The sequence below is a fragment of the Camelus ferus genome, chromosome 15 (genome assembly GCF_009834535.1).
Source record: "Camelus ferus isolate YT-003-E chromosome 15, BCGSAC_Cfer_1.0, whole genome shotgun sequence".
Classification (NCBI taxonomy): domain Eukaryota; kingdom Metazoa; phylum Chordata; class Mammalia; order Artiodactyla; family Camelidae; genus Camelus; species Camelus ferus.
In genome coordinates this window covers 2,082,350-2,109,652 of record NC_045710.1, presented here as the reverse complement: position 1 = coordinate 2,109,652, position 27,303 = coordinate 2,082,350, and the positions used below count along the sequence as shown (strand labels likewise).

Sequence of the window (27,303 nt, the reverse complement as noted above, 5' to 3'; positions counted from 1 at the left end):
TGAGGGCGAAAAATAACACACACATTCAGTTGTCAAATGCAGAGGATTTTTTTTTCCTGAACTCCGGGTTTGCGGCAAAGCAAAATTGTTTCTAGTTGGTTAACAGTGAAAAGGAACGTGTGACTTAATGTAATTTAAAGAAACACCGACCGAAGTTAAAAGGACTCTTTTCCATACGGAAATGAAAAGGAGGAAAGTAGCGTAAGAGCCCGCCGCGCGTCTGCGCTTCGGTGGGGCGAAGGTCGGAGGCTCCGCTTCCCGCCTGGGACGCGGCCGCGGGCAGGGCTGAGGAACGCTTACATAACGGACATCCGGGCGTCAGTACGAGTAATAAAGCTTCAGGTCTTCAGAAATAACACCCAGAAACACTGTTTTTTTCACCTAAGCCTGCACCGTTCTCTAAGGTTCAGAAACGGAGCCTGTACTGGGAAACCCGCACCCCTGCCGGGGGACAGTGCCGGCGGGAAGCCCCTCCCCCGACCGCGAGGACGGCTGGTGGCCGCCGCCTGGGGATGGGGGCTGCCACCTGCCAGCGCTGCCGAGGCAGGGCCTCGGCTACACGTGCTCCTTGTCGAACTCGCACAGGAAGTGCATGGTGAGGTGGCAGGCCACGTCGTTCCAGCCCCCGGACGCCACCATCTCCACGCAGTCCTCCTCGTCGTAGGCGTTGTTGGGCTCCCCGCTGCGCCACTTGTTGAAGGTCTGCATGGGCGAGCGGTCCGCGTACACGAAGGTGCCCTCCCTCTCCAGGTCGTTGATGCCGATGAAGACGCGCGCCAGGCCGGCCTGCGCGATGTAGGCGGCCAGCAGGCCGTTGGCGGCCTCGTCCTTGGGCATGCCCAGGGTGCCGCCGCGGCCCTGGCAGGCCAGCTGCGCGTCCACGTAGCGCTTCTCCTCCTTCACCAGCAGGTAGATCTTCTGATCCGTCTCGCGCACGCCGGCAACAGCTGCGGGGCAGGCGGGGCGGGGCGTGAGCACCGCGTCTCTGTAGCAAACCCGCGCCCCTGTGCCTTCGGGGGCATGGGGACAGGGAGGCACGGAGAACGTACCGTTCTTGATGAACTTTAACTCTGCCGTCAGCTGGGTGACCTGGTTGTCCATCTCCCCGATGGCCTTCCTCAGCTGGCTGCACTCACACGGGATGCCTGCGGGGACCAGGGCTGCCGTGTTAGGGAGATTAGCCAAGGGGGCGGGCCCAGAAGAGAAGGAGGCGGCCCTCCCCAAAGTGCGGGCCATGCGGGCCGCGCGGGCCTCCGAGGCTGTGGGGGAGACCTGGGGCTTTTCCTAACGGCAGGGAGAAGGCATGGACGGGGTTAACAGGGGAACCCCAAGGTCAGAGTTAAGTTTGAAAATATCTCTCTGGCTGCCATGGGAAGAAAGTAGTGAGGTTGGAAAGGCAAGAGAGGGGTCGGGGGTGACCATCACCAAGGGAGGAGTGTCCATGCAGTGACACTGGGGAGCAGAGAATTCGCGCCATTTGAGAAAATGGTGGGGGTGGAACTGTTGGGTGACGTCAAGTCATGAGGCCTCTGGTTAGCTGTTTGCTCCCGGCCCCCTGGAGAGGACCCTGATCTTCCTCCTATAAAGATCTCCGCATGGTCAGGAGACTTCTCAGAACGTCACTCAGCCACCACAGCGTTTGGGGGACCCATCGCCCGTGGGGACACTGCCGGCTCGTTTCTCCAGCAGAGCTGGAGTGGAGCCACCGCTCCCGCCCACCTCTGCTCTGACTGCCCCTTTCCCTGAGAGATTCCATCGCACGGGGTTCTCAGCCCACGTTTCCAGTCTGAACCTACCCTTCAGTGTTTGACCTCATCTTCCAAACTCCCACCCCTCCTCCCTCACCCAGAGCCCAGACATCCCCACCCCCACTCGCGGTCCTTTCCGCACGTGGGCATCTGCAACGATGCTGGTGGATTTGTTTGTCTTTAGGGGAACTCTCTCTAAGGTGAACTTTCTAAGGCACGTGCTATCTTTGAGTTCACTGAGGTCTGAGGTGTTGACGCTTCCTGGAGAGATGGATCCGGTGTGACCCTGACAGGCCCCCTCAGCTCCCGCAGCCAGGGCCCACCCAGAGACTCAGACTCTGTGTCCTGCACTTCAGTCTGGCGCCTGCGAAGTGGCTCCTGTGGTCAACACGTGGTGGGAAAGAGGGCTGGGGGGCGCAGACCAGTCAGGATGGTGTTTCAGTAACTGGGTGGGTCTGTGAGAGCCTGAGTGACAAGGTGGCAGGAACAGGAAACCGGACAGACGTGCAGGACAGTCTGGGGGACAGCCTGGCGGGCGGTGGGAGAGGCCGCACGTGGACAACACGAACCTGGTGAGGAGAGGGGTTGAGTGGCTGGTGGGTCTGAACTGTGGGGCCGAACCCCAGAGATGCAGGGAGCAGTCCGGCCACGTGGAGACAGAAGAGGGCAGCAGACAGAGCTCCACAGAGGAGGAGAGAAAGTGGGGGGCGGGGCGGCAGGCAGGGAGGATGGGTGGGTCTGCCCACGGGTGGGTCTGCCCACAGCTGGGCCACACGGGCATAGGGTGGGGATGGCGAGCAGGGAAGTCGGTGAAGTCTGCTGAGCCGGGCGGGGGTCCCCGCTGACCTCTGGGGGAGCTCAGCAGAGGGTCATGGGGAGTCCTTGCAAGGACATCCAGAATGAGGGAAAAAGGGAAGTGTGGAGGTGCTTCTCAGAGACGCTGGGGCTCAGAGGACAGGGGAGACGCTGAGGCTCCCAGGGACGGGTTAGGGGAGGAGGAGAGCGCTTTAGGACGGTGATCTGAGCAGATCTACGATAAGATACGACAGCACGGAGTCGGCAAGCAGACCACAGCCTCAAACAGAACGCAGAAATACCAGGGATGGTCCACGAGAGCGTGTGCGGGACAGGAGGGCACGTCAGTCTCCTGAGCTGTTTTCCAGCCTGTCACAGTTTTAGTTCATGATTTATACTTTTAAATGTGCAGTTTTAATAAATTTTTTTAAAAATCACCAGACTCTTTATGCCATACCTGGTTCTCCATTGGGGCCAGGGGGTCCTATGTCACCAGAATCTCCCTTTTCACCTGAAAAAGAGAAGCAAGGCCAAGGTCACCAAGCAGGGTGGGATGTGCTTCACAAGTTCAGAACGTCCAGGGTAGCGTGTTGTTTCTCCTCCGTGCCATGCCCTGGGACTCCTCCCAGACCCTCCTTCTGTTCTGCGGGGGATTAACTCCTCAGGCCCTGTTCACATGGCCTGGAACGTGTACGTGTCACCGGACTTCACAGGACAGCCTGCAGCCTCAGCGCCCAGTGCCGGTTCTCTCCGGGTCTCTGGTGAGAGCAGGAGCGTTCGGTCAGAGCACGTGAAGTGCGCGCTGGGTGGGCCCTGGCGACGCTCTCATCCAGGCTCAGGAGCACACCTGGCCACGCGGAGATCACAGCCTCCTGGCCCCTCTCTGAGAGGCAGCGTGGCGTCACGGGGGCACAGCCACCGGGAGACCCACTGGACAGGACATGCCACGTAGCCGCCCGCCACCCCTCTTCTCCCCAGTTATACAATAAGAGGTAGAGGAAACTCTTGGTGATAATGCTCTCCAGCTGCTCTGCAATCAGACAACGAGTATTTACTTCGAAATCACAGGAGTGTCCCTAACGTGCTGTCTTTCTTCTCCCACAGAGAGCCTAAGCATCTCAGCTGGCCCGGGACAGCGGAGGGGCAGCGGCTTCTCCGTCCTCGGAGATGCGTGTTCATCTGACCGGGTGGGAGTGAGTTCAGTGGTCTCCATCCAAATGACCCCTTTGCTTTCTTTTATCCACATCAGGAGCTTGAAGACGACTTGAGGTTCAGTGTCGGAGACGGAGCGGGTCACATACACAACCCATGGAGGGTCTCCTCAGCAAGGGGTCCCCTGGAGAGACCCTGACATTTATCCTGAGCCCGTGCTGGATATTAAAAGCACACACGTCCCTGCTTGTACACGGATATCGACTGCATCCTTCACCGTAGCTGAACCGGGGAAAGACTCCAGATGGCCATCAGCAGGTGGACGGATGAATAAAACATGGTCCACTCAGGCAACAGACTATCACTCGGCCTTGTGAAGGAAGGAAACTTGGACACGTGCAACCACATCGCATAATGCAAACAGCATACTAAATGAAATGACACAAACGGACAAATGTTGCACAATTCCATTTATATGAAATACCTAAGTAGGCAAATTCATAGAGACAGAAAGCAGATTCGAGGTTGCCAGGGGCTGCAGTGGGCAGGGAGTCACTGCTTCACAAGCACAGTCTCTCTTTGGGGCCATTACATAGCGGTGATGGCTGCACGACACTGCAAACCAGCTTAATGTCACTAAATTGTGCACTTAGCAGGTGAAATGGGGGGCGGGGCACAGCTTGGTGGTAGAGCACATGCTTAGCTGCACGAGGTCCTGAGTTCACTCATTAAAAAATTTTTAATTTTTTTTAATTTTTTTAAATTTAAATTAAAAACAAAAATAGTTAAAAATTAATTTTTTAAAAATTAAAAATAAAAAAGTTAAAATGACATATTTTATGTCACAAATGTTTTAACACAGTTTTTTAAGTTTTTTCAAAGCGAACACACCCCTCTCTGCACCATGCGTATCTGTGTGCTTTTTAATGAATCCGTGAGAAGTGCTTCCCACGGATTTGGCAGGACGAGAGACCCGTGAGGTCCTCGCCCCGCGATCAGAGCAGACCATGTGGCCCACTCACAGCTCAATGCCCGGGGAACGTGGGCACCACCGCCAGACTCCCTCCTGTCCCCAGCTCGAAGCAGCTCTGGTGCCCCAGGCCCTCCCCAGCCTGGATCTCCGGGCTCTGCACCCACGACAGGACCCTCGGGGAGCCGTCCACAGGGCTGGGGGCCCCTGGCCTCCCCGACCCCACGCCCCCTGCTGCCCAGCATGGACGCCAGGTAAGCCAAGGGCTCTAAAAACGTCTGCCCACTGAGTGAGGGTGGGGGCGGGAGAGCGGGGCAGGCGGAGCGACCCCCTACCTGCCCTGGGCCTGGCTCCTGAGCCGCCTGCCCCCAGGGCTGCACGGGGCGGGGGGGCACCGAGGTCGGGGGGCGCCTGTGCCGCTTCCTGCTGCTGCGGTCCTCCCACGCCTCGTGCTCACGGGCAGCCAGCCCCCAGCCGCGAAAGCCTGAGCCGCCCAAGCGGGAGGTGGATGGTGTTTCGGGAACACGGTCCTGCCATGGCTCAGATGGGGGTCTCGATTCCCCCCCCAGGCGGCATGTGGACCCTGGGGACCAGAGCACTACCCCAGCCCAGTGACACACAGTCAACTCTGATCGCGCCCCACACACACACTGGGACAGACCTGACCACGTACAAAGCACACAAATAAACATGGCCACCAGCCCGTCACTCTCCGAGGGCCCAGGTGTGAGCACTGGGAGGGGACGGGGGCCAGAGGCATGTCAGAAATACCTTTAGAACCAATGGGACCAATTTTTCCATGGCGGCCCACAACGCCTTTCTGTCCTTTGTCACCCACGTCTCCTGTAGAAAACAATGAGATCAGAGTTGGTCGAGGCACAGGTAACCCAGGACACCTGCTTGCCATCTCATGTGAACATGCACACACACACACGTACACACACACACGCACGCGTGAGGAGGCTGAACCCAGGACGGCTCTCCATCTCTTCAAGGTCATGTATGCAGCTGGCAGGAGGCTCTTCACATGTCACCTGCTGATGTTTTTTCCAAAGGAAGACGCGCGTCCCCTACAGCCACACTCCACAGACAGAGGAGGCCACACAGTCCACCCGTGTCCTCATCTCAGCCAGGGCTCTTGGGAACGGAGCACCTCCAGCCAGCGAGTCCACCTCTGTGACGCTCCCTAACCCCGACCAGGGGGAGAGCGGAGGGCAGAGCGCAGGCTGCGGCGAGCTGCGGCTGGCGTGGATACAGGCCGCACACAGCCGGCTTGTGCACATTCGCTGGTCACAAAGCACGTGCACGTCGGCCTCTTACTTGGTCACAGAAGTGACTCACTGCACAGACGAGGCTCACGGGGGTTAAGGGCTTGCCCGGGTCAGGTACCTAGTCCAGCCGCGACGGAGGGAACCCCGGCCATGGATACCGAGTGCTGTGCGTGACGCCGGAGACACGAGAGTGATGGCGGGAAATCGGGGAAATAAAGAGACAGCTGTCGCTCACGTAACAAGTGCTGTGATAGGAGAGCACAGGGCTCGAGGAGGCCCCGGCAAGGGGCCCCGACCCAGCGAGGGGCTGGACGGAGGCATCGGGAGGGGTGACGCGTCAGCCGAGCCGTGGGGAGTAGGGAGAAGAGAGCCACCTGCTGGGGTCGATGTCACTGTACCTCTGGTCACACGGGCAGAGGGCCTGGAAGGGGCAGAGACAGGCCATCGGGGAGATGAGGGCAGAGGGACAGTGGGACCCAAGCTCCTGGCCCATCATTGGGGGTGGGGGTGCCATTCCCTGGGACCCGAGGGCAGGAAAGGGAGGGACACTCCAAGGTCAAAATGCCCTAGGACGGGCCAGGGGACATGTCCAGCCAGCCTGCGGGGACGGGGTCTGGGGGGGGCCCGGGGCCACACGTGCACCGCGTAACTGACAACACAGCCCTGGACCCTTCCCACCAGCGGGTGGCTGGGACCTAGCCTTTCTGTGTCGAGTTCTGACACCGTTGCAACCTGATTCGTTCTCCAACGGGGAGACAGCAGAGCAGCGAGAGGGACAAGGTAACAAGAAAAAACAGTTTTCAATCAACCAGCCAGTCAACGGCACTCGCCCTGTCGGCGATCCAGAAAAAGAAACGGTGCTGAAATCACCGACGAGCATTGGCTTGTGGTAATGGACGCCCAGTAGCCACTCGTAGGGCGTGGGGAGGGCTCTCCATGGCTGGAGGAGGGACAGGGGCCGGGCGGGCCCACAGAGGCCTGTGACACCCCCACCCCCACCCCCGTCTCTAAGCCGCAGCCCACAGCTCCCCAGGGAACTCTCCTGGCCCCGCCCGGACGGCTCCCGTCACTAGAGCCGTTGCTCCGTTGACTTGCAGGGACTTGACTTGCTGGCCTGCTCCCTCCAGCCGCGGTTCTGGTTTTACAGCCAGAGGGACACAAGGCTAGTTTGATCCGCCTTCCACGGGGCAGTCCTTCCAATAATTAAAACCTGTTTTCTCTCTGAACTCCCCCTCCAGCTCCCGCATCCTGTCTTCGCTCCTCTGCAGGAGTGTCACGCCCCCAGGTAGGCCTGACCACCATCACCCCCTGCTGTGGGCTGAATTGGCCCCCCAGTCTCAGAGGCTGAAGCCCCAGCCTCCATGTGATGCATCGGGAGGTGGTCGGGGTTAGAGGCGATCACGGGGGTGGGGCCCCAGGGTGGCATCTATGCCCTGGTCTGAGCCGGCCATCCTGTCTCCACCAGGTGAGGACACGGGAAACAGGTGGCCACCTGCAGCCCAGGAAGACAGTCCTCCCCAGGCCCTGACCGTGTAGACGCCCTGCCCTGGGAATCCCACCTCCAGAGCCATGAGCAATCAGCATCGGGGGTCCCAGCCGCCCGTCCGTGGTGTTTGGTTACGTCCCATGAGCTACTGAGACATCCCCCTTGTCTGGACCCTCTGTCCACGAACGCACTCTGAGCTCACAGACGGTACAGAGTTTCTGCTCAGCCCCCGGCAGAGTGTGTCCCAGAGAACGGCTGGTGTCCTGGAGGCACACCCTGCCCTCAGCGGTGTTCCAAGGCCTCGGGCCACCATCAGGGCAACCTGCCTTGCACCCTTTCTTCAGAGGCCACCGTGGCCCTTCCCTAACTCTTGGGGGTGGCCGTGCTGAGGTCCCGGTGGGGACGTGAGGGCTGGCACAGCCGGGCTGAGCAGGACGAATGTCGGGCTTACCTCAGTGTCTATGCTTCTCTTCCTGCCACATCTGCCCGAATCTAGAGGCGGTTTTGCTTGTTTTCACGCGGTTTCCTCAGTGACCGGCAGGGTCTGCTGGGCACTAGCCATGATGTCCTCACGGGAAGTGCAGACCCGCTGAGTTAAACTCCAGCTCCGTCAGGCAGTCCCGTGAGGACAGTGCCCAGAGCAGGAGGTGGCCTTGGGGACCGCCCAGCCCAACCGCGTCTTCAGACAAGAAGGCAGAGACCCAGACAGAGGGCTTTGCACAGACAGCCATGAGCTGGGTGGACGGCTCCCAGCACGTGAACCCCACCGGATTCCCACTGGACAGAGGATGGTGGCCTACAGAGCGACCTTCCTGCCCGGGGAACACGCCTTCTTGTTCAAAAGACCAAACACTGCAGAGGAGTCTGGGCCAGGCTGTAATGGGCAGATCGGGGCAGACCGGGGTGAGTGAAGGCCGTCACTTGAAGGGTCTGCTGTCAACTAAGAAGACTCCACCCAGAAAAGCTGGGAACAGGTGTGGGCCTCCTGCCGACCTGGGGGGTAGCTTCTCCCTGAGCCCCTGCAGAGGGAACGCGGAACAACGCGTCCTCTGCTCTGCTCCCACCGAGACAGCTCCCGCGGCCCCAGGCGGACAGGCAGAGGGCGACGAGCCCCGGGGGTGCGTGCCGGGGGGAGACTCCTGGTAAAGCGCTCCCCCCACAAGACCTCCCGGCTTCACAGACCGGTAATCAACGATGCGCTCCATCTGCTGAAGGGCAGCAAGCACAGCACACAGCCCGCTCTTGCGGATGCGTCGCAGCTGCAGGTGCCCGGAGCGCCTTTGGCATTCAGCCCGTCTCTGGATTTCACAGCCGGCCTTTACCGCTGATTCAAGGTCGCTGCTGACACATAGCTCCTGTCCCCAGCGCTCTCCTGCCTTTGGAGAAGTGTGGGACTCGGTCCCTGCTGGGTTCTGAGAAACCAGGCACAAGCACAGAAAATCGGATGCCAGGTGAGACCCCCAGCTGCTCACGGAGGGGGTAGAGGCGGGCACGGAGCCCAAGCCCAAGGGCGAGTGAGGACAGACTCCCGCAGGTCCGCAGGCCTCAGGGCAGGGGCTCCCCGGGGGCCTGTCACCACAGGTGGCTGGGCCAGCCACAGAGGGGACCTCATGGGGCTGGGTGGGGCAGTCCCTGCAAGTCCTCAGGAGAGGCTGCTGTCGCTGGTCCAAGAACCAGGCGTGGAGACCCCTGATGTTTGGGATTCGAGAAGGCTGGAGACGCAGGAGGCCAAGGCGGGGGCCAGGCAGCCCCCGGTCTGCACCCCAGCTCTGCCCTCGAAGGATGAGCCTCTCTGTGCCTCTGTTTTCTCTCTGCAGAATGTTGTCCTGTGATAACTGCTCCTCTCTCGCTTGTCTGAGGCCCCAGGCCCACAGCGCTGCCCTCCCGCCCACCCGCCCGCAAGGAGCAGTGTTCACGGGGCTGGTCCTCTGTCTGTCATTCAGCTGCACCATCTCTGTGCATTCTGATTCACAAAACGAGGGTCGTAACAGTAATAACAGCGCCGCCTCCCTGGGTGTTGCAGGAGACTCCTGCTCCGTCCGGAAGCTTGTCGGGCACGCGGCAGGTGGGTGTGAGCGTCAGGTGCTGTCGCTGTCAGCGGAACCTCGGGGCGGGGAAGCTGCCGTCTCAAGGGTGGTCCACACCCAGCAACACGGACCCCACCTGGACCTGCACAAACGTGCAGCCTCGGGTCAGCTCAAGCCCCGGATTCCGCGTGTTAACACAGCCCTGGGTGAGTCCAGGGGCCCAGACCCTGCAGGCAGCCCTCACCGGCGCTGGCTGAGATTCCACTGTAGCCACTCCTTGCCAGCACCAGGTGCAAACCGGAGGAGCAGCAGAGATGCTTGCCGTCAGGCAGCTCTGCTCGCTCCTCCCTCCTTGGCGGTAAATTAGAACGCCTCTGGGGATGTTACGTGCCAGGAAAGCGCGTTCACGCGTGTGGCTGGACTTCCACCTCTCACTGCCATTGCCGCCTTCTATGGGCTGAACTGTGTGTCCCTCCAAGATTCATGTGTTGACGCTCCAACCCCCAATGTGACTGAATTTGGAGATGGGGCCTTTTAGGAAGTACTCAAGGTCAAATGGGGTCATAGAGTGAGGGACTAATCCTGTAGGACTGGTGTCCCCGTCAGACGGGGAAGAGACAGCAGGGAGACACACGCAGAGGGAAGGCCACGTGAGGGCTCAGGGAGAAGGCGGCCATCTGCTCCCCAAGGAGAGGCGTCTAGGGAGAACCATCCCCACCGACACCGCGGTCTCTGACTTCCAGCCTCCAGGGCTGAGAGAGAATGCATGTCTGTCGTTTACGCCACCGTGTCTGCAGTGTTAGGGCAGCCCCAGCCGACCGGTCCACTGGTCTCTGGATCCGCTGACGCTGTCAGCAGGCCCTCTCCTTGGTAGCAACCCAAGGTCGCCTGCAACGCTGACTCGCTTTCACCCGCAGACCCTCCCTGGAAAGCCGCCCTCGGGCAGAAGGGCAGTGAGGCTGCAAACCCGTGGAGACTGGGCGGGAACCAGAGCTCTGCTGCCTTCTCCCTGCTTCCTCTTGCTCCTGCAAATGACAAGAAGCTTTTTGCAAAAAGCAAACACATCTCGGCGCCCTGGTTGTGCGGGGTCACACTTGGATCCTGTTGGCAGCCCAGGGAGCTGTGAGCCGCTGGGGCGGCCCTTCTCCATCCCATCCCACTAATGAGACGTGCGCCTCGCACATTTGTCCTCTGGACACGCACCAGGAATGGGGGCAGCTCGCAGCAGGCTGGTAATTCTTATTAATTTTAATGAAGACCTCGCACAGTCCTTTGAAGTGGAGACAGGGCGAAAAAGAGCACTTGGAATCCAGCTTCCTCAGTGATTTTTAACGAAGATAATGTGCACATTACGGAGCCCAGAAAGCCCACTGCTGACGTGGGGTCGCCCTCCACCTTCACACGCCGGGGGGGTCTGCAGCTTCGGAGCCGAGGGGCCCCGGTGGCCCCCCAGTCTCGTCTTAGCCGTGTGTCTGGGGAACAGCAGCCTTGAAAGCTGAGATGACACGCTTTCAGCAGGTTGTGTCAGCAAAGCCAGCCCCGCACGGTGTGCACACAGCCGCGTGGGCTGGAAAGGCGGAGATCACTCTCACTTCAGTGAAGGACAGCAGGCCCTCTTTGTTATTCCAGAAAAGGCAGCCTTCTGTCAGCCTGCCTGCACTTGGCCTGCAGCTGTTTTGAGTTCCCAGCAGGGGCTGCTCAGTGTGTGATCAGAGACCCCCCAACACACACGGCAAATCCACCCAAGACGGAGACGCACCTGCAGCCAGCCCCGCCTTGCACAGCGTGGAAGCTGCGGTGAGAAGGACGCCAGCTGGAGGGTGTCCAGACCCTCGTGACCAACCTGCAGTCCAGGCTCCCGGGCAGCACCGTGAGATCTCCCACCCCCACCCCAGGAACTTGGCCGTGCACTTGCTGCATCTCAGCTCCCCTACCCCACAAACCGAAACTGCACTGTAACTCGATCCCCAGCTGGTCCTGGTGCCTGCACTGCACTGTGGTTTGGGAAGCATCCTTGGAGCAGAGCTGTCCGGTTAGTCGGCAGCAGGGACGCCTCTGCCCACAGACCCCTCTAGAACCTGGGGAGGGGCAGGTGCACACGCTCCTGAGGCCCTTGGCCGCAGACCAGGTCACCCACAGATTTTAAAGACATTCCAAGACATTGACTGTCAAGATATTTTTCAAACAGTTGGTAGGGAGGGTATAGCTCAGAGGCAAAGTGCATGCTTAGCAAATGCACAAGGACCTGGGTTCAATCCCCAACACCTCCATTTAAAAAAGAAAACAAAAATAAATAAATAGACCTAATTACCTCCCCCTGCCCCCCCGCAAAGATGTTTTTCAAACAGTTGACTAAGGGCCAGGTCCTTGATGGGAGAAGACTCCAGTCAGGAGCGAGGCGGCAGGTGATGGGCCCCCGCAGAGGAAACGGAAGTGTGCAAAACCCAGGGAGGCTGGACACGGGAGGAATTCTGAACTATCTGAAGGGAATTCCTCATACTTTTTCATAAACTAGCAAAAACATGAATGTGAGCTTTTAGTCTTCTGACCATTTCATAAAGATCGTTACTGGTAGAAATAGCCATCACAAAACAAAACCGACGTCGGCTAAAACTGCGCAGGGAAAAATTGTCATTAACTAAAAATCGATGGGAGAACCTCTCTACACAACTGAGAGCTGAAAATTCCCACCAGGTGCAAATAATGGCACAGAGAGCGTTCAGAGTGGCAGAGGCATCAGGAGGCTGTGAGGTGGGGAAAAATGATATACAATTTTTAAACTGTTCAAGGAGTCTGGAAAAAGTTTCATGGGAAAGAATGATTCCAGTGAAAATAATTTCTAAAAAGTGACAAGCCAGCATGAACGGTCTAACTGCACGGCACAAACAGGACTAAGGACTTAAGCTGGCTTAACGCAGGCCCTGGGGGAACAGCAACACAGCCGCAAGTCGGGATCAGCACTTTAGAACGGTCCCAGGCGACTGAGGAGGCCCCCGAAGGGTGGCTGTCTGGGACGAGAGGCCCTGCCCCACCCCCAGAGTTCAATGCCGGAACAGCTCGGAAGCAGGAATAAGGCAGCTGACCAAGCCCCACTCCCAAGTCCCCAGCTCTCATCCTTTAATAAACAACAGGGAATACTTCCAAGTACGTTATTCTTTTGCCTTCACAGGTGGGAACTGGGAGCCGGAGCCGTCAGAGCTGGTGAGTGGCAAGGCTGGCGCTGACTGGGCCTGCCCCTCCCACAGCCCACCCTTCCCGTGGACTGTTTTCAATATCTTATAAGAAGAATCTGAAAAAGAATTCATATGTGTGTGTATATGTGTGACTGGATCACGTTGCCATCCACTTGCTAGCACAGCATTGTAAATCGTCTATAAAAGGCCCTGGACACCTACCAAGACTGATGCTCCCCACTGCCATCCTTAGCAGAACTGAGCCGATGCTAAAACCCGGCAGGTCCCCGCAACCCACCCAACCCCTGGCCCTGCAGTGGTCACTGCTCTCCGTGTGCCGCGCAGCCGGAGTGGAGCACCTTCCGGGAGATCCTGAAATCTGTGCAGCCGCGCAGTCAGCGAGCAGCAGGGAAAGTCCCTGGAAGGGGGGATGCGGGAGGGCGGGAAGGTGGCTGCCAGAATCCCGCCACCCAGCAGGTTGCGTCGAGGAAGGAGACTTGGGACGTCCTGTAGCTGAGGCCAGCTCCCCAGCACACCTGAGGCCTGAGCACAGCTCACCGTGCGCTTGGCCGCACTGAACCCGGTCTAGCTCTTTGGAGCTTGGCCGCACCTCTCGGTGTCTGGGCTCGGACAAGCCCAAATGCAGCCGTGCTGACCGTCAGCGTGTGGGATGTCTGAGGGAGCTGGCCAGAGCTTACAGACCAACACCTGGCCTCCAGGTAAACCCGCACTGCCAACAGGCCCGGCCACAGCCACAGCCACCTTCAAAATAACATGCTAAACGTCACAAACACAGTCCCCACACGCCATCGGGGACACCGAACATACAGCCTGCAGGGGGCGCGAGAGGAATTTAAAGAAGAAAACGTGAATGTCCATATCGTACAGGCCAGAAATATCTACTCCTAACATTTCGATGTCTTTCCCATCTTTTTTATACCTTTTTGTAAATATTTCTATCAACTGCATGTCTGTTCTTGTATCCTAGTTTACTCCCTTACGTTCGATCATGCCGTGGCCAGTCCTCTTCCTAAAGACCACCCAAAAGGGGTACATACTAGCTTTCTGCTGTTTGATAACCCAGATGCACCCTACCTGGGCTGACTTGTTCTCCATATTCTACAAAGTAGCAAAGACCCCAAAACAAAGCTGCCGACCCCTAGCAAACCCCGTGCTCCGCCATCGCCTCCTAGACTGACTGCTTAGCTGTTAAGCAGGTGGACGGGGCTGTGAACAGCCAGTCTAGGTTCCTCTGTCCTGCCCGAGCCCCACCCCGGACTCCACTCCAGAACACACCTCCCCCGGTGGAATTTTCAGTTACCCATGGATACTGGACGTTCATTAAGATGATTTTATCGCTTGAAAAATGCTCACCCTAAAATATAACATTAAATTTAAGAAATAGCGAGGGGGAGGTTGTAACTCAGTGGCCTAGCACGCATGAGGTCCTGGGTTGAAACCGCACTCCCTCCATTAAAAAAAAAACTCTAAGTAAATAAACCTAATTACCTCCCCCTGCAAAAAAAAAAAATTAAGAAATTGGTACAAGCATATAAACAGTATAATTACATCAAAGCAGAAGAAGTCACCCCCAAAAGGAAATATAGCAATAGCAGTGGTTATCTCTGGATGATTTTGTTACAGGTGATTTTGCTCACTGCCTTTAGATATACATAAATTTTCTATCATGAGCACACAATACTATTATATGCTGGGAAAACTTGAAACAAGGCAGTTTCTGGATCCAGCCCAAATTCCCCTCTGCGTTGTCCTGTGGCTTTCTGCCTCGATTTACCCTGCTGGGTCCGCACACCTGTCTACGCCACTGGCGCGGGGGCTCCAGGTTGCGTCCCCCAAGCACTCAGCACCTAATGGCTCTCAACTCTGTGTTAATGATAGGAAAGTAGAGCGAGCTGGGCTGTTTCCCTGCCCGGCAACGTTCGTTCTCGTCAGGCGATGCAGACGCGAGAACAGCGCATCCACGGTGGCTGCGGGCGCGCGCTGCCTTTCCGAGTGGGACAGGGAGAGCGATGAGAGAGCTAAACGCTGCGGTAACAGCTGATGCAGAGGAGAGAGCCACCAAGAGGCCACGTCTGCGTGAAATGGTGCGGCTGCCACTCAAACACCGCGACTTTGAAAAAACAGCGATGACATGGCATCATGAAAGGGAACTTGCGACCATCCAGAAGCAGGGGTTGAGCACTTCCCAACTGTGAAGCAGGACATCGTCCTCACAAAACAGAGGAGCACATTTTATCACCCCGTAAATTTCATAATTAGTTCCGCACTAAAACAAGTGACACGATGTATGTGCTGTGCTCTCAACTCCATGAGAAATACAGCAATAAAGTAAAAACGCCGAGCGCTTTCGCTCTGAGAGCCTGTTAACGTACTGTCACCCAAGAACTTTGTGAAGCAGTGACGTCGCCGCCCGCGCCTTTTACAGATGAGAAGACAAACAGACCTGACAGTGGAGCCCACCCCTGGGCCAGCTCGGCGCCCGCGCTCAGCGGCCCCAGCCCCTGTCCCGACACCCACGCCCTGTTCCTGGTGGGACCTCCGGAACCCTCACTCCCTCCCGAGCTTTCTCCGCAGACGCGGCTGGAGCACGAAACATGGGAGGGCGGCTCAGCGAGACAGGGCTGCCCAGGGCCCCACAGGAGGCCGGGGTGCTGACAGCCTGTTTTAAAGTTCATTGTTCCACTTCCAGCAACTTATCTGAAGGAAATACCCAGAGACAAGTACAGAACACACAAGCAGAAGAGTGAAAATACAAAGGCATCAAGAAGGAAAGGACCCAGGAAGGGTTTTTAAAAAGACAAGCCCCCAAAAAGAAGAAAAGACCACAGAAGACTTTTAAACACACGAAAAATGAGCTGACTTCATGCATAGTGAGAGAGGCTGAGTTAAAGCCACATGGACGTGGCCTCTTCCTGCCACCAGACTGACCGCTTCCTTGTGCCTCCGAGAGCAGAGGGTGTACAGACCCCACCGTCCCGGAGGGCAGATCTACCGCAGTTCAAATGCACACAAGTTTCCGGCTACAATCACGCTGCTAGGAGCTCACCGTCAAGCTGAACCCAGGCACGCTAGAATGGCATATACGAGATTATTCTCTGCAGCAAACCCCTAGGAAACGTAACTCTCCAGTAACAGGAGGCCAGTTAGATGAAGCATGGGTACCACGTTGCTGCATGAGAACCGTGATCCAAGCCTGCGTGTCCTCCTGTGGGATGACCTCCAGCAACACCGCTAAGTGAAAAGAGCAAACGCAGAACAGGCCGTGCATTTTGCAGCTGTCCGTCCAGAAGCGGGAAGATACCGTTCACGGGGCAGTTCACAGAGCACCGCGGTGGGGATAAATAAACACAACAGTGGTTGTCGCTGGGAGGCCCCTGGAGGGGACAGGAAGCCGACCATTCCCTGTGAATGATTTCTGTGTCTTTGAACTTTGAACCATGAGAATCATTCATTTTTTTTTAATTTGTTATGAGTGAAGGAGAAGTAAGAAATAAAAGTCAGTGCCGGGGCTTGATGGAGGGAGGGTGGTGACGGATGTGCTCTGGGCCCTGACTGTGACCAGGGCTTCTCAGGTGTCTGCCGCTGTCAGAGTCGCTGATGGAGCGTGTACATAAATCACACGTCAAAAATGAAAAAAAAAAGTGCATGGGCTTAAAAACAGAATGACCCCCATCTGTGTTGTCGCAGTAACTGTTTTTTTTTTTTTTTTTTTGGCAGGGAAGGTAATTAAGTTTACTTACTTATTTTTGGAGGAGATGCCAGGGATTGAACCCAGAACCTCATGCTTGCGGAGCATGTGCTCTGCCGCTTGAGCTACACCCCCCCCCATAATAACTTTTTTAAAACTGGAAGCCACCTAACTCTGATGTTCCGAGACGGGCTGGGCTGATAGATAAGCCCAGTGCGTGTTCTCAGAGAACAGCGTGTGAGCACCGATGAAGCACTTCCGTGGACGGTTCTTAACGACGTCCGGAACTTTAAGGCAGCAAGTGCACCCTGATGATGACACCGGTCGACACCACAGAGCGCAGAGCGCTGCGCAGCTATGTTGTAGGCAGGACTATTTCCTGCAAGTCTCAGCAGTGCCCGGGGCGGGCAGAACTACACTATTTACTAGTGAGGAAGCAGATTCAAGGTGATTAGGGTCCATCAGCCATAAATGGGGGGCCACAGTGTAACACCCCCATCCCCACCCAAATCTGTGCTGTCTCTCCTTGCACACCTACATCCCTGTCTACACCTCCACCCTTGCCTACACCTCCATCACTGCACCACTACCCCTGCCTATACTTCCACCCCTTTCTACACCTCCACCCCTGTCTGCACATCTCCATCCCTGTCTGCACATCTCCATCCCTGTCTACACCATCCCTGCCTGCACCTCCATCCCTGTCTGCACCACCACCTCTGTCTACACCTCCATCACTGTCTGCACATTTCCATCACTGTCTGCACACCCTCACAATTGCACTCACATGGGTAATGATCACAACTGATCCCTACTTCGCACGTGAGGCTGGTGAGGGGCCAAGCCAGTGCTGAATTTCCATGCACGTAGCCACCCCGCCAGGCGCACCTCCCAGGAGGCGCTTTGTGTCTTGGTGCCGGGCGGGCTGGAACCGAGCAGCACTGTTTAAAGAGCCCCTTTGCGCCCTCCCTGCTTCACCACCAGGCCTTCTGCCCTCCGGAGACCTACACGGGAGTCGGAGTCCTCTCGAACGCCCCCAGCCCTCTCCCCCTGCAGCCCCGCAGCCCCGGGCAGCAGTACCTTTCTCTCCCGTGGGGCCGACTCTTCCAGGCCGTCCCGGTGCGCCCTTGTCCCCCTTCTCGCCAGCATCCCCTGTGGAAGAATCACACGCCTTTAGGACCTCGTTCTGAGCGCAGGGCCGCAGTGCCTGTGCAGAGGGCACCCAGGGAGAGCCCCCCTCCCCCCGTCTGTGCCCTTGGCCTCCGCCCCACCCCGGCCCAGGCTTTCTTCTTCCCACCCCCTCCGGCCCGGCCAACAGGAGTGCTCTCGGTGTGCTTGCGCCAGGTCTGTTCTCAGGGCTCTGCTTCCTGCCTGACTTGGTCCCTCCGGGCATACACTTGTCCCTGCCCTCAGTGCTCCCCCTGGGCCGCCCCGGGCTGCCCTCGGTGCACAGGGCTTCCCAGACCCACCATAACTGCCCTCAGTGTGAAGACAGGAAATGTCCCCGCTGGCCTCGCTCCTCCCTTGTCCGGCGAAGCACTTGGGAAGAGTAAACCTGGTGCCCGTGTCAGCACACCCTTGTCCCTTTGGTGTGAGCACCCCCCTCCCCGGGGCGCACGCTCCTGCGCAGGGGCAGGGTCCTCCTCCCGGATCCCTTCTCCGGCGACTGGGACCCTGTTCCAGACTACAGTCATCGCCACGTGGCCCCCTCGAGGTCACAGCGGGGCCTTCCTCCTGTGAGCGCATGCAGCTGCTGACCTGTGGCCACTGGACCGTCCCAGGTGTGCACGGAGCAGCCGACACTCAGGTGCACGAACCACCCCTCGGTGAGAGGCTCAGCTTGGATTACAGATCCCCCCGTAAATTCCCCCAGACTCATCACCTGGCCTGAAGGCAGGGATGCTTCATTTAAACACAGGTGAACAAAGAGAAAAGCGAAGTGCATGCCAACAAGATGCAGGAGGCAGGGCCGTCATGTCCCTGCCACGTGCCTGCCACGGCTGCAGCGGCACCGCAGAGCCACTGCCAAAGGGTGTCCACATGCCTGGCACACGCATGGGGCCCTTGACTCTCTGGGTAGTTCTCAATTTTTTTCCTTATCTTTTCAAAAGAAAGGAAACCGCTGCCAGGGTCACACTTGGAGAAGCACTGATAGTCTAGCAAGCAACTCCCACTAACAGACTGATCTCACCACCAAGAATCAGCAGGGCACTGGAGGGACACCGACGGCGGGGACGAGCAGTAATAACAGGAAGGTGGACTCATGGGGCCCCAGCACCCAACTCTGAAATCAGACCCTGGGTATCCCCACTAAAACCAGAGAACAGGCGTCCACGAGCAAGAGCAAACAGTGATGGGAGAGGACCAGCCGGAGACCTCACGCATGAAATTAATTTCCGAAATAAATTACAGGTAGGCTGAGTAACAGGGGCCCGTGACAAAGGCGAATTCCTGAAGCAAGAGATGAGCACGCAGGGCTCCTCACGAGGCAACGCTGGCACAGAAGGAGAGGAAAGTCTTATTTCCGTTTTGAAGGCGTCACGTTGAGAGCGGAAGAAAAAGCCACCCCAGCTCCAGCATCCATCTTGCAGGAGCTCCCGAGAGGAGGGCAGGCCTTTGAAGACGTGATCGCTGGGAGGGTTTAATGGCAGTGATTTCCCGGCTCTAAGGAAGGGCCCAGAAGAGCGCCAGGCCAGTGCCCGCAGAGCAGCAGCAGGAGGAACCAGGGGGAATAACCCGGACGAGTCAGAGTGACAGCGCGGAGTGACAAGAATAAAGAGGACGTTCTCTCAGCGGCCAGAGGAGAAGGAATTTTTAAACACCGCATGCATGTGAATGAGCATGAGATTGACAGAGAATTCTCGTTAGCAGCACGGGGTCCAAGAACAAAAGGAGGCAAGAACTTCAGCAAAAGGGCCGCAATTTAGTCTGAGATCAGAAAAGGCCTCCCTGATGAAGTGGCTTTTAAGGGAAGCCTGCTGAGCCAGGAAGATGCAGCCACAGGCAGAGAGAGGAGAAAAAGGGACACCTGCCTGGTGGGGTGGGAAGAGACAGGCGGGCTGTGAGCAGACAGCACTCAGACCTCACGCTTAGGGACCCCCAGACACCCCCGCCCGGCTTTAAGGCGGGAAGGACAGTGGTCCCATGCCTGCATCAGAGGGGGGCCGACCAAGAGGGCAGGGTTGGCAGTAACCTTCAAGATTCCGAGTCAGGAGCCAGCGGGGTCCCCACCCATGTCCCACCTCCCCCACTGGACGGAGCATTCCTTGAAGATGGAGTCCACACCCCACCCAGTCGTGTCTCCCTGCGCACCCGGGGCGGAGCCGCTCCCTGGGTTTCTGTACTGCCACCGTCTGTCTCTGCCCTGGGGTCACTATGCACTGCGAGCATCACAGACTGTCTGCAAGGTCAGAGGGAAGCCAAGCGGCTTCATTCATTCACCCAGCGAGGGCGCGCTCAGTGGGACCAGGTGCTGGGCAGAGGGCGGCCGTCCAGCTGCCGCGTCACTGCCCCACGACGCTCGGGGTGCAGCCCCCCGAAGGGCTCTGCTGTGACGCCAAGCTTTAGTTTGCAGGGGACAAGAGTCTGCAGCGTCCTGAGCTCTTGCTGCTGCAAGCCCCAAACTCGCTGCTCTACCCCAGACTTCCTCCCCCACCCTCCCCCTGCTGCCCAGCGTAAACATCGGAACAAGGACATTCCTGGGCAGCAGGAAACGGCTCTGTTTCTGGCCGCACACGCTCGTCGCCAAGAAGGAACTCATGCTGCCCTTGGCCTCCACGTCAGAACGAGACACACACAGATGGTAACCAGGTGCACTGCGACGCCTCAGTCCGCGTGGCCCTGCGACCGCCCCGTGTGCCTGTGTGCCCCAGCGTCCCGCTGTGCACCTTGAATACACACAACTTCTGTTCATCAGTTACACCTCAACAAAGCTGGACATTTAAAAAAGAGCAAGATATCCAGGTTCTAAGGGCTTTAATAAATGTACTAAGAGGCCTCCCCACCAGAGTCGCTGTCTGGCATTGACAGGCGAGCGCAAACTGGACGTGTGAAACAGCGCTGCCTGAAGCCCCGGGATTCAGAACACAAGCACTGGGTCGCCCACGGCCCCAGACACCCCAGCTCAGCCTCAGCACCACGTGGGAGCCTGTCTGTCCACCTGCTGGAGGGCGAGCCCTGGAGAGCAGGGTCCACGTCGGTCACTGACGGACCCCTCCACTGAAGAACCGCATGGCGGGTGCGCCCTGCCGACGCTCCGTCTGTGCGCGTGGGAGGGACAGGAGTGACACCAGGACGGCTCTCTGTGGACCGTGCTCTCGCCTGGCCATCCAGCGGCTCGTCACTGACCGCAGCAGTGTTAAGTGGTGGGAAGTCACTGCTGAGACGAGGTGAGGTGACCCCGGGGTGGGCCACCCGTGGAGAAGGAAGCACTGCACAGGGGCCCGCCGAGCACATGGCCCGAACAAGCTTATCTCGGATTCTGCAGAAGCCGTCACCGACGCAGATTTCAAAAAGCGTCTTCTCAGAAGTGCCCTTGAGATGAGCTTGCAAACCCAGAGTTACCTGCCACTGACACTGCCCTGATTTCATCGTTGAATTGTAGAGAATCTGGCCTGCCCCTCCGTGAGTGTCCCACACGCTCCCAGCACTGCACTCAGCAGTGAGCACGGCTGCCAACAGTTCAGGGTTTTCCTTCTAGTTTCTGTCCCCGTTTCTGTGGACTGGTACGTTTTTAATGAGATTAGGAAGGGACTGTGTAAAATGTCTGGCTCTTTCTATGATAATGAGTAGACTTTTCAACCACTCCTTCGCCCTCATCCTAGGGTGTGTCCCCAGGTTACCCGAGATTTGCTCTGGAGTCAGGAGCTGTGTGCCTGGGAGGCCCCAAGTGATTCAGAAGCAGAGAAGCCATGGCCGCCCAGTTTAGTCACTGACCTCCTGCACCTGCACGCGTGTGCCCTGGAGACATCGCCACCATTTAATCCTGACAAAACCCTGAGGCTGTGCCACTTCCCGATGTGGTGGACAGAGGCCTCACATGGCTCGTCCGGTAAGCTCAGGCCACGCGTCTCAAAGCCTGCTTCCTTCCATCGCCCGCGTGGCCGTAGAAAGACGGGCCACACATCTGAAGTCAGACGGCACCCCGGGACCCAGGAGAGGTGGGATGGCCGCACAGCTCCCCCACGGCACCTGGGGGAGCAGCTAGCGATCTGCACCAGCAGAACCAGCGGCTGCACAGAGGCCTGGAGCCCCCACCCCCACCCCCACCCCCACCCCCACCATGCGGGGGCCTGAGCTACTTGCGGGCCTCCCGCCCCCGGACGCCAGCGTGAAGGGGGGTCAGGACCAGGAGTCCCCCCGCGCCCGGACGGGCCAGTGGCTCCCACAGCGAAGGCCCTGCCCTCTCTCCCACCGCATCACACATCTAAACCTGCGGGTTCACTCACAGACCCCACACCCCAGAGTCCAGGCTGAAATCACTCCCACCCAAACGTCTGAGTGAGCAGCGCAGCGTCTAAGCTTGAGGCTTTTCTGACATAATTAAACGTTTTCAAAGCAGGTCAGCGGGTTGGTCATCAGTGACCACACAGGGCCGGCCGGCTCGTGTGGGCGGCAGGCCTGTCGTCCTGGAAGGTCTCCTGACGTCCCGGTCCTGACGCCAGCCACCCTGCCACCCCCGAGCTCCCACTCTCGGGCCCACCGGCCTCGTCTGCCCTCAGCTGGGGCCCTGCCTGTCGCGCGGTCTGGCCTCCAGAGGTGCCCGCCCTGCCGTTGGCTGGGTTGCCCTCCTCAGAGGTCCACAGCCTCTAATGTGAGTCCACCTGCTCCAACGTCACCACAGGGGGAGGCTGCTGGCATCTCGCAAAGGCCCGTTTGGCAGAGTCTAGGCTCGGGGTCCATGTAGCCTGAGAGGGGACGTGGGACCCCACCTTCTGCTCTGAGGAGCCCGAGGCCCCAGGGTCAGACGCCCCCACGTGCTGCAGCACTGTCCCTGTCTTGAAATGCTTTCTAACTTCTGAACAAGGGGCCCTGGGCCCACGAATCGTGGGCTGGTCCTGCGTGGGAACCACAAGACTTGGGGTGTCTTGCCCACACTTTGGAGAAACCAGTGACTTCTGAGATGAGACGCGCTCTGAGGGCTCAGCCACCCCCGTGCTGGCGCCCCCCCCCCCCCGCCACCTGGTCTGCAGAGCCAGCTCGCCCTGCAGGTAAACTGCAGACCAAGCAGCAGGGCGGGTGCTGTGGGTTTTAGGAGAAGGAATGAAGAGCTCTCGGCGCCCAGCGCAGGGGTGTGGGTTCCAGAGCGGGGCACCCAGTCGGACACCTCGCTGGGTCCTGATCCGGCAGTGGACCAGGGGAGAGCGGCTCGTCCTGAGGGTCCCCGCGGGTGGCGTGCGCCCGGCGGGGACAGATCTCAGTTGCCTTCACAGGGACCCTGCAGGGAGGGCTGAGCACAAATAAACGGCTGCAGAATTACAGAACCCCAGCTGAAGAGAGTGGAGGCGCCGTGCAGTCCCACCCTTGACTTCACCGGAGGGGAAACCGAGGCCACCAACGTGGCCCGCGGTCTGACCCTGCAGCGGCACCGGGGCTCAGGACACGGATGGCCCCCATGCCAGCCGCACATAGCTCCCCGCCTGCTGGCCAGCCTCTCCCCACACCAGGGACGTTACCTTTGAGGCCGGGGACAAGAATTTGTACGGAGCAGGCGTCGTCCGCCGTCTGCTGAGGACGCCCAGCTCGGAGCACGGACAGGAAGGTCAGGCTGATCAGAGCCAGACGCCTCTTCATAATGAGCCTCACAGGACACTGACCCCTGAGGGAAGGAAGGAAGGCATAAACAGTGACAGGAATTCCGAAAGCCCGACAGCAAGTGACAGTGTGCAGGCCACACCGGCCACCCCACCCCTCCGAGGGGCCAGGGCCGCAGCTGCCCGGAGCCCCTCCCATCGTTTTGCTCTCCCTCCCTCCCTCTCCCTCTCTCCCTCACTCCCCACTTTCACCAAGATGCTCCCTTTGCCCAGGGGTGACCACCCTGGGAGGCGTAACTGGTTCTTTGTAACTAATATTTAACACATATAAAGGCGTGTCTATGCTTCATGAACCCCACGGTGCTCAGCTAGAGAACAAACCTTGGGGGCCGCCCCCTCCTCACGCCAGGTCTCGCTGAGTCGGAGTCGGGGTCCCCATCCCGGCTCCCCGCCTCCCCTCAGAGGAGCCGCTCCCCTGGACTGTGGACCCGCCAGGCTCCGGCCACGGCTGGAGTCCACACACGGGGATGGGCTCAGGCAGCACAGGCTCCCGGCTGCCGGGGTCAGGGCTTCCTAGACACCGGGTCACACTGCACGGTCTTCTGTGACACTGCTCTACTCAACAGTCTGACCAGGATCCACCCATGCTCCTACGCGCACTGTAGCTTATCAGATACCTACTTCTGTGAGTGAGAAAGCACCTGTCACCAGGGATGCAGGACAGGGATAGAGGTTGGAAGTGTCTGGGGAACAGAGCTGGTCCCACATCCCTGTGGGGACCATACGTGCCGGTCCCGGCTGCAGCAGGTGGGGAAGTCTTGGTGGCAGCAGGCAGAGACCTGCCCACGGGACTTCAGTGTCCGGGCAGCACAGTGTCTGGGGACAGCTGTGCACCTGGCTGCATCCGGACCAGTGCCCCGGCCAGACGGCCTCTCCTCTGTCAGCATGTTTCCTCCCCGCCCCCGGGTCATCCTAAGGGAGGCGGTGGGGTGCGGGCAGTTCACTGGACGGGCGCCACCCTGCAAGGCAGCCCCACGGTTTCCAGACAAACCGGAGCTGGAAGCAGCACTTCTGAGCTGCAGGTGCTCTGTGTCCCCAGAAAGGGCCCACCCTCTAGCACGTCTTGTGCGAAGGGGGCACAGGCAAAAAACGTTCCCGCAGGGAGGCCCGCTCCCCCGTGTGGTCACAGAGCCGACCCTGCCGGTGCCGATGCCACTCCCCGCTTGCCCAGCCGTCAGCCTCCGCTGGGTTAGGGGCGGGGCCCGTCCCCTCCCTAAGTCACAGCAGCAGCGGGGGCACTGCATTGAGGTTTGTGCCCTTTATGTTCCGGGGAGGGAAAAGGAGGAGATGAGTATTGTGTATCAACCGTGGACACGCATATCTTATTTAATTCCCTCAACCATCTCAGGGAGCATAGGGGTCCTCGTTTTAAAGACCACGAAAATGAAGCTGGGAGAGGCTGACCTGTCAGCCTAGGTCATGGCCTCGCCGCACGCTGTCCCCCTGGCCTGCTCCCTGCGCTCACGCTGGTATTAGGACCACAGGGGAGAGAGGGAGGGACGGGCCCACAGCCGGGCGGGGTGAGCCGGGCTCCTCCATAGCCCTGCTGAGCCCTGGGTCCCCGTGCGAGCGGCTCGTACGGGACCCGGGTGCCCTGGGCAACTTCAGCTGCAAGTGGGAGGGCTCGGGGCACGCGGGGCCCGGGGTTTGCAGGCACTGACGTGAGTGAGCGAGAGAAAGAGCGGACGAGCACGAAGACGCTCACACCCGTAGCTCAGACAGACCTGGAGCTCTTCTCCTGACGACGGTTTTCCACGTTCCCACTGGGTTGACCCAGCCTCGCCCGCGCGGCAGCCCCAGGGCCGGCTCCTTGGACGTGCAACCCGCGCAGACCCGCGCAGAGGGCCGAGCGGTGGGACTGTGGTGTCGCTGTCCTGGGGTTCCTGACGGTTTTCCAACCAAGGGGCCCAGAGGGGTTGCCGGCAGGCTGGGTTACGCACTGCGGTCTTAGCGTAGCACGCACGGCTGCTGCTTCGGCCCAGGTAGCTTCTGTCCAGGATGCAGCTCTTGACAGCAAGGTTTTGTGTGTCAACTAGATGGCAATTTTTTTTTTAATTTTTTTAATGGAGGTACTGGAGACTGGACCCAGGACCTCGTGCATGCTAAGCACACCCTCTACTGTTGAGCTGTAGCCTCTCCCCACATGGCAATTTTCTAAAAACCCACAATAAGCATTTGCTCCACTGACTGCAGTGCTCAGGTCAATGGATACCTGCTTCTTGGTATCTGTCAGATGCAAATGGAGTTCCGGTCTTTCTAAATGTCTCAGGCTTCGAAGGCTGACATGGGAATTTCCTCTTTAGAGAAACAACCCTGCTGTTTGGCAAGACTTACTGCCTCTCCCTGCAGGTCCCCAGGGCAGCTTGGGGATCAGATCCCACCTCCCACAGAAGGTGAGCACTGGACGGAAGCCGCCGTCCCTCACTCACCCCACCCCGGTCCACTGACCCCCAGCCCCCGTGTGTCTGGTCCACATGGCGGGTCCTGCTGGCAGAGGTCAGGGTGGACGGGCCCTGAGTGGGAGCCTCTTTCCGGGACTTTGGGCTTTTTCCTGCCCTCTCAGAAGTGGAATTTTGTTCTGTTTTAAGCAGAGGCACTGGGGAGTGAAGCCAGGACCTCACGCATGCTAAGCACCCGCTCCACCCCTGAGCTGTACCCTCCCCAAGGAATTTTGTTTTATAAACGGGGAAGCCACAGCTCCCCACCCCCACCCCCTCCTCTCGGGCCAGGCTGGGTGGGGGGCTCCAAACCCCCTCAGTGAAGGAGGCTGGTTCTTCAGAGGGGAAAGGAAAGTCAGTTTGGAATTCTTAGCAGACATCCATTGTAAGAATGAAACAGACAGTGAAAAAAACGCGGCTTAATTGGCCAAACATGCAGTTGTGCATTTTCATTAATTGTCTGTGGCAGGCCCAGCATTTTATGGGAACACGAATTCCTGGGAGAAGCTCTTCCCTGAAGCGCTGGGGAGCTCGGGGTGCACAGGCCGAGGGACACCCAGCCGCCCGCCGTTTAGCCTCCCACAGCGACACCGGCCTCCCCCGCGGCTGTGGCCCTGATGGAGTCTCACCGCAGAGGCACACGCTTCCCTGCTGTTCACCAAGACCACGAAGTAAGGCGAGGCCTTTTCCCTACAATTTTCCCCGAGTTTTATGCAGATCATCTGTTCTCTATTTTTTTTTAACCATTTTGAGGGTTTTGGGGGGGGGCTTAATTAGGTTTATTTATTTATTTTAATGAAAGTACTGGGGATTGAACCCAGGACCTTGTGCACGCTAAGCACGTGCTCTACCACTGAGCGCCACCCGCTTCCCCCCAACCTGTCCTCTTACTTGGCATATAGATGTTTCAAAATTGTAAATAAAATTGAACACTGGTGCAAACAAAGATTCAGCCACTCACACTTGATTCCTGAACTTTGCCTTTTCAGCTCAGAACTGCTGCCTAACTTCAGCCCAGCAGGCCGGCCAGGCCTGACAGCACCTGTGGCGTTCCCATCCAGTCCAGTTTTGGAGACAGGGTGACCCCACCCTGTATAAGACGCCCCTGTTTGCTCTTGGAAGTTGCCTTCTCTGGCCCCGCCTTTCCCCCCATGTCTGGGATGCCCATTTCTGAGCCCAAAACAGCGGCTGGCCTCTAGGTGCAGACGAGCTGTCCTCGCTGCGGCCCCAGCCTGCACAGGAGTGCAGGAGCGAGGGCTGGGTCTGTGGCCACTTTGTTCACAGGCTGGGGCTCAGGAAAAACCTCTGTAAATCTGAGTAACTTGGCAGGGCTTGACTCAGCCTCCCAGTAATGGATAGATCCAAGTCCTTCTCATCCGTCAGCTCCAGAAATCTCCACCCTGAACTACAGAATTAACCAAATCTTGAATTCCGGTGCCTGGTCCCGGTGACAGACCCGCCTGAGGGCAGCTCCCCACCCCGGACCCAGGTCCTCCCTCTACCTCTGCCCTGCCGGTCCCCGCCTCCCATCCTGGCGTCTCCCCACCCTGTCCTGCTCCCCAAGGCTGCAGAGCGTCCCTACCTGAGGAGCGCACCAGGTGGAAGGGCGTCCTCACCACTGGCCGGCCGTGGGGACACTGCGCCCGGGGCCTCAGGGCTGCTATTCTCGGGCCGCGGTCCACACGCAGGGCAATTGGCCCGGCTGTCAGACCTCCTGGCAAC

At 58.6% G+C, this 27,303-nt stretch overlaps 1 protein-coding gene across 2 annotated transcripts; it reads right to left on the bottom strand.

Moving 5' to 3' along the window:
• Positions 1 to 29: 29 nt before the first annotated feature.
• COLEC11 (collectin subfamily member 11) lies at positions 30 to 27,303 on the bottom strand. Of its 2 annotated transcripts, XM_032496961.1 has the most exons (8): positions 27,164 to 27,298; positions 24,868 to 25,149; positions 23,006 to 23,148; positions 17,412 to 17,483; positions 5,437 to 5,508; positions 3,001 to 3,054; positions 1,050 to 1,145; positions 30 to 947 (listed from the first exon to the last, which is right to left on the bottom strand). In XM_032496961.1, the coding sequence occupies exons 3-8, from the start codon at positions 23,121 to 23,123 to the stop codon at positions 556 to 558; spliced, it is 804 nt and encodes a 267-aa protein (XP_032352852.1). In that variant the 5' UTR covers positions 23,124 to 23,148; positions 24,868 to 25,149; positions 27,164 to 27,298; the 3' UTR covers positions 30 to 555. The 2 variants fall into 2 exon arrangements, with proteins under 2 accessions (XP_032352852.1, XP_032352851.1); XM_032496960.1 differs by lacking the exon at positions 24,868 to 25,149 and having other exon boundaries at positions 27,164 to 27,303.